At 32.3% G+C, this 10949-nt stretch overlaps 1 protein-coding gene across 1 annotated transcript; it reads right to left on the bottom strand.

Annotated features, from left to right (window-relative positions):
- Positions 1–3675, bottom strand: LOC124847965 (putative polygalacturonase At3g15720). Its single transcript, XM_088094914.1, has 7 exons — positions 3498–3675; positions 3056–3190; positions 1341–1508; positions 957–1246; positions 659–767; positions 391–501; positions 1–304 (listed from the first exon to the last, which is right to left on the bottom strand). Exons 1-7 carry the CDS (start codon positions 3639–3641, stop codon positions 77–79), a joined length of 1185 nt encoding a protein of 394 aa, XP_087951040.1. The 5' UTR covers positions 3642–3675; the 3' UTR covers positions 1–76.
- Positions 3676–10949: the final 7274 nt, after the last annotated feature.

The raw sequence follows: 10949 nt of genomic DNA, 5'->3' as shown, positions 1-10949 counted from the left end.
TATTGGAAATATCTAACAAAGCTTAATTTCCCTTATATTAAATCTACCAGCACCAAGGTTGGCATGGGAATTTATTTTATATACAAGATACTTTTGGAACGGTGGATCCAATCGTCCCATTAGCAATATTCTTACAAAAAGCATAGACAAGTTTGGAAGATTTTGAAGAGACAATGTAAATTTGATCCAATGTAATGTTGAAACAACCAGATGGGCTACAGTTCAAATTAATTGCTTTCTCACTTGCAGAAGTTCCATTGAACCCTCTATAAATAACTTCACTCACCCTCACTGCATCATATTCCTGTTACCAAAATTATTTCAAATCAAAATTGAACTAACGTTGAAATCACATATCATAATAATGTAAATGCAGATTCAAGTTTATACCAGTTTGCTTAGAGTTTTAATGTTGTAGTACTGGTCTATAATAATTGAATTTTGAACATCTTGCAACATGATATCCTCAAACGTGATTTTTCTTGCATAGCCAGATCCACCCTGCATAAAATTGGAGAATGTAATAAAGATAATAATTAAGATGATACCATGAGATATTGAATAGTGGAGATCTTAGCAAGAAACAAGATGGTTTACAATATATTAATTCTTACAATAACCAAAATATCCTTAAGAGATGTATATATAAGTTACTCACTGGCCATGTCTTGATTCTTGCTCCATTTGTGGTGCCAATGAAGCTGCAATTTTGTACATGTACCTCTTCGACTGTTTCATAGGATTTGTTTCTGCCAAGGCTTCCAATGCTGTTTGATTCATACATGTTTCATTACATGTCATGCACAGTTAATCAGATATTTAACTTCATTATTACATCAACTTTCATAATAAAGAACAATTTAACATTACAGAACTATATATATATATATATATATATATATATATATATATATATATATATATATATATATTTATATGATACAGTTTATACAAACCTTATCCCGTGGCCTCCTTTGCATAAAAGCCTGGTTGCATTGATGAAAGAAGAACCACCATTGATGGCAATGCAATCATCACCTGTTGCGAGAGTAGAATCTTGGATTACGATATATTTGGAATGGGCAATGTCAAAGCCATCAGTGTTAGGACTTTTGGGAGGAGAATTGATATTGATGTGAGAGAATAATGCACCGTCGCAGCCATTTACTGCTATGTGAGCTTCGGGGCTGTTACTCATACTCAGAGATTTCACAGTAAGACCATTACAAGATTGGAAAACTAACGACTGCATCACATTCATATCAAAATTTTCAGCTAAAAGGCTTTGAGATTAAGAAAAAATATTAGAATCTGTAGAAAAAGAATGTGATATATCATACTGTTGGCCTTCTGCATGTTATGCATTTCTCCCACCAAGTGGAACCGTTGCCATCGATGATTCCTCCATCACCATCAACTGTTAGACCATTTACATTGAATATCCGAATCCATGTGGACGAATCACCAACCCATTCGTTCATAGATGGAGCAACTATCTTTCCTTCAAACTGCCACAGAATTAGAGCAAAAGAAAACAAAAGGAGAAGAAAATGATGAAACTTTTATAAACAATATCATTTATATATAAATATAAAATTCTATATTTTATTAGATAATGTAATATATTATAATTTTATTATGTTTAAATTAATATTTTATACCATACTTATTATTATGTTATTAAATAAAATATATGGTAACATCTTATACTTTTTGAGTTTTCATATATTAAATAAATTATATATTTTATATTTTATAAAAATGTAATCACTTTATAAATAATCTATAAATAAAAATCATTTTTTAAATTTAATTTCGATTTACAATTTTTTTAAGATCCGTCTTAACGTATGAATTTTATGACATTTCTTTCTAAATTTGATATAGTTATCTCAAAATTTAATAAATGTCTTTATTAGAATGTTAGTAGAGTTATAAGCATCGTTACATTGGATTACATTCATATCCAATCTAACTAATTTACTATAATCTAAATTTAATAATTTAAAATTTATATTCAATTATTTAATTTATCATATTAATCAAATTTAGATTATTTAGATGACTAGATAATTAAGTCAGGTTTTTCAAGTTATGAATTTATTTTACATTAAATTATTTTAACATAAAAATTATTTTTGTTTTTGATAAATGAAATAAATATATTTAACTTTTAGGTAAATAAATAATATGAATAATTTTAGTAATGATTATTATAATATATTATAATTTTATATTACTTATTATTAAATTTTATCATAACAATATTATATTAAAAATTCAATTTTAAATTTTAAATATATTTATAAATTTATAAATTTATAAATATTAAAATATAAATTCAATTATTCAATCTAAATTAATAATATATTTAAATTTACTTCTTAGATCAAAGGTCAGATACGTTTTATTCTGACTCATACCTTAAAGTCATGGTTGTGATTTTTTTACCAACTTAAAAATTGTCCACGTATAAACAACTCAATTTTTGTAGCTTGTAAGTCATTCCCAAAAGCATTTGTAACTTCAAAAACAAAATGTAAAAACTTTTGCAAGTATTTATAAATTAAAAGCACTTATATTTATAATAAATTAGGAGTTAATTATATTTTTTAATATTTAAATTTTTCTTAAAAAAAAATCTTTGACTCTAATTCACATAATTTTTATAGATATTTTGATCTAATAGACATTTTTTATAGGAATTTTTTGACCTGTAAATTTTTTTGACGCTAGAATTTTTTGACGCGAGAATTAGGACCAAACCATGTAAAAAACATCAAAGTGGGGTCTAACTATAGTTGTGATGTAAAACATTAGAAAAAAGGAAAAGTTTTGTATTTGTAAAACATTGGAAGTAAAATATTAATTAAAAACGTAAATTTTTGTACTTGTAAAAACAAAAAAGGAATAAAGTAGTGAAAGGTTACCCCAAAAATATGATTGTCCATAACATTATTACATTCAAGAATAGGTATTTCAATTCATGAAAAAGATTTAACATTTTTTTATTAAACACCTTACAATAACGTTATGAAATGTTGGTTAGGGATACCTTAATGTGAACGTTTGGAGCTTTGCATGGACCATTAAGGTTTAATCTTTTCACCAAAAATATTTTGTTTGGAGGTATCAGCAGAGTTGCTGGTTCTTCCTCTCCACACATACCTTCCCATGCATTTGAAATTGCCTACAATCAATTAACACAAATAGTTAAAATAACATTACAATCATATGATTATTGTAAAAATAATTCAAATCTTGCATTCATTTTAAAAGGTTGTTTTATAATTACAATCAAATAAATATTGTAAGATGATATTAAATTTTAATCAAGGTGAAATCTGTTTATCTGAAAAATTAAGCCATTCATTATAAAGAAATGTGATTTATTTATTTGAATATTTAAGGGTAACCAAAACCAAAACCAAGAAATGATGAAAGTATATAACACATTTATATAAAGAGTGAAAAAAAAAAAAAAAACAGATATATACATTTGAATCATCAGTTTTGCCATCAGCATGAGCTCCATAGTCCATCACATTAAAACATTTGATTTTGGTTTCAGTATTGCTGTTCAGACAGAATGTGGTTGAAACAAAACCTAGAATCAAGATTCCACACATTAACGTTTGCATTTTTAACAAATTCTAGAATAACACTCTTTTTTCTGTTCTTATTTATTCTTATTTGTGAAAGAATATTTATACAGGGAGCTTGATCCTTCATTATAACCAGTGATGAATAAATATGGAATTGGAAAAAATAAATTAAATGTACTTTAAGAAGTAATAAAAATAAACATGTTTTTAGTAAAAATTAAATTAAACATGTTTTTCTTTAAGAAGTAAAAATAACTTTAAATAGGACACTTATTATTGATCAATTTAGATACTAATTGTTTTAGTAATAAAAAAGGTAGTAAATTAATGTTAGAAATTAATATAAAAACAAAAACTAATTATAATTTTTTTAAACTAATTATAATTTTTTTGTTTAAACTAATTAATATTTAAACTATTCACTATATTAACTAATTTTTTTGTTTTTAAAATAAGTTATTATTTAAATATTTTCTTGTAACTTATATCTTTTCGTGGTCAATAGTTAAAATAAATATTTTACTGAAATTATTCTCAAAGAGTTATTTTTTTTTTCTAAGCAAATATATTTTTATTAGGTATATATTTTTATCTAAGGAAATATGTCTTTCCTTCTTGTTCATTTAGAGAACAATTAAATAAATGATAATGCGTTATTTCAACATTTCATAAATGCTAAGTGAATATTTTTTCAAAAACTAATTAAAATAAAAGTTCACATTAAATAATAATTAAAATAAAAGTTCACATTAAATTATAACTTATTTAAATAATGTACAATAAACATTTTATTTTTATATATACTAGTGAAAACGCATACACTAACGTGTTTCTTTCTTTTTAATTATAACAAAATATAATAAAATTACAATTTAAATATAAATATGTTTCTATAATTTTATTAAAGATAGTTTTTCTTTTATTTTATAGATAATATTTTATTAAAAATAGTTATTTTAGTTCTTAAAAAATTAAATAAAAAATGGTTGAATTTGAAAAAAAGAACGATTAAATTTTAAAAGAACAGTCTCTTAAAGGTAAAAGATATAAACGATTACTTATTAAAGGGTAAACTTGAAAAAGAATGTGTATAAAAAAATATTCATCGAAGTATAGATTAAATATAAATAATATTTAGAATTTTATTATAAATATTTTTTATTTACTTTGTGTGTAATTTTTAATATAAAAAATAATTAAGTTTAAAAAAAGTGTTCAATAAAAAAAATTAAATTTAAATAAACCAATAAAATGAAAAATTACTATGAAAAAAAAGGAATCCGTGCGTGTGTATGCGCGTGTATGTACGTGTATGTGTATGTGCGTGTATGTGTGTACATGTATGTGCGTGTGCGTACGTGTGCATGTGTGCACATGTGCCTTTGTGTGTGCGAGTGTGTGCACGCGCTTACGTATGTGTGTACGTGTATGTGTATGTGTGTACGTGTATGTGTACATGTGTGTGCGTGCGTGGGTATGTGGGTGCGTGTGTATGTGTGCAAGTGCACGTGTGTGTACGTGTGCATGTACTTGTGTACGTGTGTGCATGCGTGCATTGATGGTTACATGGATGAGTCCGTGTTATTATGCTTAATTCTATTTTAAACTTTTTTTATAAATAGTAGAAGAGAATAAAAAAGGTAAATACATTTATAGTTTCAATCATCATATGCATCACCACTTTGAGTTTAATATCCATACTGATACTATTCTATATTATTATATAAAGAGATTAAAGAGATTTGTCGTGTTCAAATTTTTTTTTTAGTTTTATCCTTTGAGTATACATTTAATTTCAACTTTATCGATCAAATAACTGATTTTTAAATTTAATTGATTTTTACTCATTCATCCCTTTTAATTTTTTCTATTTTTTAAATTTAATAAATAAAATAATCTATAAAATAAATAAAAATATTTATAATCAAATTATAAACATTATTCATATTTATTTTTATAATTATAATTTTATTATTTTATATTAATATATAAAAAAGTGAATACACAAATGCATATCTATTCACCGACAGTCATAAAGAGAAAATAGAATTCACTTACATAAAGAGAAAATAGAATTGCAATACTTAGGAACACATGTCACAAATATTGTTTCCATATGCGAGAATATTTAATGCTGATGTATAACTCATTAATTTGGGATGTAATGGAAGAACAGATGGAGATGATGTTATAAAAGTTTAAAATTAAGGTTTAATGTCTCTTTTATCCTTATTTTAGACTAGAATCTCAAATAAGTCTCTTTCTTTTTCGGCGTCTCAATTGGATTCTTATTTTTGAAAAATTGAATCAAATAAACATTTTTTCAAATTGGACAAATAGTCGTTTAAGTTTGGGTTACGTGGCATAGTCAGTGTATTCATTAATCACACGTGGCATTAAAAACGAGTTTTGGCATGCTAACGTTGCATGCTGACACCGTGGTGGTCGGCCTGGTGGTTGGCCACTCGGTCTGGTAGTCGGTCACTCAGTTTGGTGGTCGAATTGATGGTCGGCCTGGTGGTCAACCACTCAGCCTAGTGGTTGGGACTGTTGACCGAACATAAACCGAACAACCTTTAACACAAGCTGAACGTTCATCAATGTCTTGCTAAGGAACAAACCGAACAGTCTTTAACACAAGTCAAACGGTCATCAATGTCATCAGTGTCTTGCTAAGGAACAAACCAAACGGTCTTTTAAAACAAGTCGAACGGTCATCAATGTCTTGTTAAGGAAAAAACCATCAGGCCGACCACCGGACCAAGTGGCCGACCACCACGCGGACCATCAGGCGGACCATCAGACTGAGTGGCCGACCACTAGGGTGTCAGCATGCCAAATTCCCTTACACATGTATACTGTCAGCATGTCACGTAACACTCTCATTAAGGCGTTTGATCAATTTGACGGAAAGCCTTTATTTGATTCAATTTTACAAAAATAAAGACCCAATTGAGACGTTGAAAAAGAAGGAGACCGATTTGAGATTATAAACAAAAATAGGAAATTAAACCTGCTAAATATGCCTTTTTCATATACAATTTATAAAGAACACCAAAATTTTCTATTATTTTAATACTACATACATAATTTATATTAAAAAGGTATATAATTTCAATTCAGCTTAAGAATTATGATGAAAAAACTATATTTAATACAATATTACTAATTTTATCTATATATTACGTTTAATATATATTAATAAATTAATAACTAGTCATTAATTTTTACTACGTTGTATTTAATAAATATTATTGGTAATTTTCACCATGTATTATATTTAATAAATATAATTAATACCATTAATAACTATTATTATTTGTTGAATTAATAATTAAACATTAAATATAATTTGATTTCTAATAAATTAAAGTTTCATTTAATTGATATAAAAATTATCTTTAGTTTTCATCCATAAATAATTTAAAATTTTGCTTTTGATTTCAATTATAATTTGATACTTAATAACTGTAAAACCCCAGAAAATGATATTTTAAGAGTGGTAGTAATCTAAAAATAGTGAGACTCGACTTTTTAATATTAAATATTTTATTATAAATAGTTTTGTTATAAACGAGTTTTCTACCTTCTCTCTATCAGTTCTAACTCCTAAGTCATCTCTTCGAAGATCAAGAGGTGCCTAATTGATCACAATGACGTTGTCTAAATTTTTAGCTGATCAATTTCTTTTATACAGTACGTAAGTTTTGACTCATTTTCTTTTCTTGTTCCTAATCTGTTTTTAGAAGAAATAAGAGTCGTTGCATGATCATGCTTCTCCTACTCATTCTTGGTTAATCTAGAGTTATAAGGACCATGCTCGCTTCCAATTAGGTGTTTCGTAAGTTCATCCAGAAATTCCTTGCGTTTCAAGCAATCAATGGAAGTTCATAGAGTTAGGTTGTTTCTTGTGAGGTAAAGGAAGCTAGAATTCATGCTTTAAGTTTGTGTTTGTATCATAAATTTGGTATTTTTATGAATTATGGATGATTTTGGACAAATTGGTATGATTGGGTGTATAATATGTAACTTTAATTGGTGATTTTGATAGTATAATATGGAATATAATTGGAATGGTGTGATTGTGATGCTTCCACTGATATGATTGTGTGTTTGGGAGTGTTATTGTGGTTTGAATTTGATTTTAAAGCATTTGGAATAAGTAAAAGTCAATTACTTGGTTTTAAGCTTAAAAAGTGAGGTTTGATGAGTCAGTTAAAGAAATAGCTATTGGAGTGAGAAGGAAAGTAGTTTAGCACTGTTATGAGGTTATTTGGGACTTGTGACAAGTGTGTTTTGACTAAGAAGTGATATGTAACACTTAAGTAGTTTCTTGTTGAGGTTTTGAAGTGTTTTTAGTGTGAAAAAGAGGATTTGGAGTAGCGGTATTTGGGAGTAAGAGGTGTGTACTGTTTTGGACAGTTGGAAATTGATTAGGAAAATTATTATGCCTTGTCTAGACTCTTGGTTAAGAGAAATATGAGGTAAAATGAATTAGTAGTTGAAATGTTGAGTTTTGTATGACTTTAGGTTCAATTTTTGGAGTTTTAACTAGTGAGATTTCAAATTAGAAGTTCTGGCTATAGGCAATTATATGTAATCTGTTATTGGGTCTATTAGGACTTGTTAGTTGTAGAAATTTGGTGTATATTAACACAAGTTTCAGATATGCGCACAATTCAAGCATAAGGCCTCAAAAGGATAGGACTTCTGAAGCTTCATATGTTGTTTAACTCAATTTTGTCCCCAAATTTTAAATGCATTAGACAATTTCCTTTGACTCTAAAATAACTCAGTAGCATAACCAATTCTAGATGCTTGTGGTAAGTATAAAGTTGTTTCAAACCTCGTCTCCTGAGGAACAAAAATGCAAGCACTACTTGAAAAATATTTTGCTTGGCTCCATTACTGACCACAATCTCATCAGGAGAATGTATAATTCCATTCTCCTCTGTAGAAATAGTTCTGTCACATTGTCAAACTCAAAATCTCCCATAATATAATCATAAATAAAACACACAAACATGCATATCATCTTAATTTTGAAGTAACCTTTTAGCTTGTGACATATTGCTTGGCGCAATTTTAATGTGCCAGCATTGAGAGTATATCTGGTATAACTGTCATGAATTGCGTTCATCACAGCCTATCATGTTGTAATGTAGAGAAACTAAGTAATGTAGAGAGTAATGGATAACAAGAGAGGGGGAGGCAAATGAGAGGAAGAGGAAGAAAGAACGTTGACAAAAAAAATTTTCAGTGTTATACCTGTAGTAAATTCGGGCATTATTCGTCCGAATGTTGACACAACGAAGCTGCAAAGAAAAGTGTATCTACAAGGGCCGGACGCCGTACGGAAGGATCCATGTGAGCGGACGCCCAAGCTAATTGGGCGGATCTCCATACGGACAAGGCGGACGCCCATATCACATGGGCGGACACGACGAGCAAAACCGGACGCCGTACGGAAGAGCTCACATGGGCGGATCCCACGTGGGCGGATCCCACATGGGCGGATCCCCGCGGACACGACCAGCAAAACCGGACGCCGTACCAAAGAGCCCACATGGGCGGACCCTACATGGGCGGATCTCTGTGCGCGCGAGGCTGACGCCCATTTCACATGGGCGGACGTCCACGCCCGCCGAAACACTAATCAACATAATTTAAGGGAAAGTAGTCTGGTTTAAAGGTAAGTAGAAATTAGGAGCTATCGGGCCGTTTTGGGCCGTGATTAACTTTTCACTAATCCCAAGCCCATAGCGAAAACTATAAATACAGGTCCACGGTGAGTGGTAGATAGGTTACATTGAATGCACATTTATTGCTACTACTGAAAATAGCCATTGCTCTGAAACTGACTTTGGCATCGGAGAATCTTTTGTAGGTCTCCACCCCTCCGGATCAAGAGGAGAGCCAAGGCGCCAGGAGAATATCCGTCACGGAGACAAGACCGCGGGAGGACTTGGAAGACTTGGAACCGCACAGCCCTACACATCCGAAACATTTGGCGCCCACCGTGGGGCCGTGTGATTCAAAAAACCCAATGGTGACCACGAGAAACATGGGCTTAGACGATCCCGCTGAGATGATGCGCGTGCTACAACAAAAAATGGACGAGATGCAGCAACGTCATGAAGAAGAGATGGCGGCCGTGAAGGCCGACTGCGAAGCCCGGATAGCTCGGGAGATCGGGCAGATGAACGGGGGAGAACGAACGAGGGATAAAGGAAAGGGGGTGGAAGGAGAACGCCCGCCCCCGGACACCGAGGGCGATAGGACTTGGAGGCCTTCCGAATCGGAGGCAGAAGAAAGCAAGGCTAAGTCGGTGCATGCGGAAAGCGCTGCTGAGGACGGGCGGATGGTTATCAAGCCGGAGCCTTCATCCACCCTATTGCTCCCATTTACCCAGAGCATAATGAATGTCCAAATCTCGGAGCAATTCATGGCTCCGCAGTTCAAAATGTATAACGGAACGACGGACCCTGCCTCCCATATCCAGACATTCTCGAACGCGATGGCGTTCCGAACAGGCAATGACGCCATCTGGTGCCGAGCGTTCTCGCTCTCATTGGAGGACGAGGCGTTGGAATGGTTCAACACCCTCCCCCCTAATTCGATAGAAAATTTCGCCGGGTTGAAACAGCTGTTCGTCAAACAATTTGCGGCCAGCAGCACTCAAGACCTGACCGTATTCGAATTAATGACCCTCAAGCAGGAGAAGGACGAGACCTTGCGGACGTTCATGGACAGATATCAGAAGACCGTCCGGCGTGTGAAAAGCCTGACACCGGAGCTCGCCCTTCACTACATCCTGCCGGCTCTTAAGCCGGGGCCGTTCAAGAATAGTGTCTGCAGGCGAGCACCCAAAACAATGGAGGAGCTGAGGGAAAGAGCAGCTGATGAAATAAGGGTAGAGGAGATGAAGCTCTCCTATAAAAAAGAAACTCAAGAAGCCAGGGGAGAGAGGGCGGACAGTAATAAACCCGCCAATTCTACGGGAAAAACGTTCGGCCCTAGGCCCCGGGAGCAGAAGAAAGGACCTCGCTTCCAACAATATACGCCTTTGAACGCCTCAAGGGAGAAAATTCTCCGAGAGGCCCTAAGTGCAGAACTGATAGTGGAGCATGAGGGGCTCCAAACTTCAAAGAACGCTGACCGGAGCAAACATTGCTCCTACCACAAAAACATGGGTCACAGCACCGAAGAATGCTGGACCCTCAAGGACAAAATAGAAGAACTCATCCGAGCGGGAAAGCTTAAGAAGTACGTCCGAGACGAGCGCCCATCGCAGTCAACCGAACGGTCTGCCCAGAGACCGGCCTACCGAAAGGATAAGCCGCG

The sequence above is a fragment of the Vigna umbellata genome, chromosome 7 (assembly GCF_029865625.1).
Source record: "Vigna umbellata cultivar VRB3 chromosome 7, Vumbellata_1.0, whole genome shotgun sequence".
Taxonomy (NCBI): Eukaryota; Viridiplantae; Streptophyta; class Magnoliopsida; order Fabales; family Fabaceae; genus Vigna; species Vigna umbellata.
This window is presented reverse-complemented; position numbering and strand designations above follow the sequence as displayed.

Bases quoted from the DNA above. Each gene is read 5' to 3' on its own strand.
- LOC124847965 (XM_088094914.1), bottom strand. From the start codon at position 3,641: ATGCAAACGTTAATGTGTGGAATCTTGATTCTAGGTTTTGTTTCAACC. The intron at 3,191-3,497 runs GTATATATCTGT...AATTGATTGTAG, and splicing joins GCAAAACTGATGATTCAAAT to GCAATTTCAAATGCATGGGA. The intron at 1,247-1,340 runs GTATGATATATC...AATGTGATGCAG, and splicing joins TAACATGCAGAAGGCCAACA to TCGTTAGTTTTCCAATCTTG.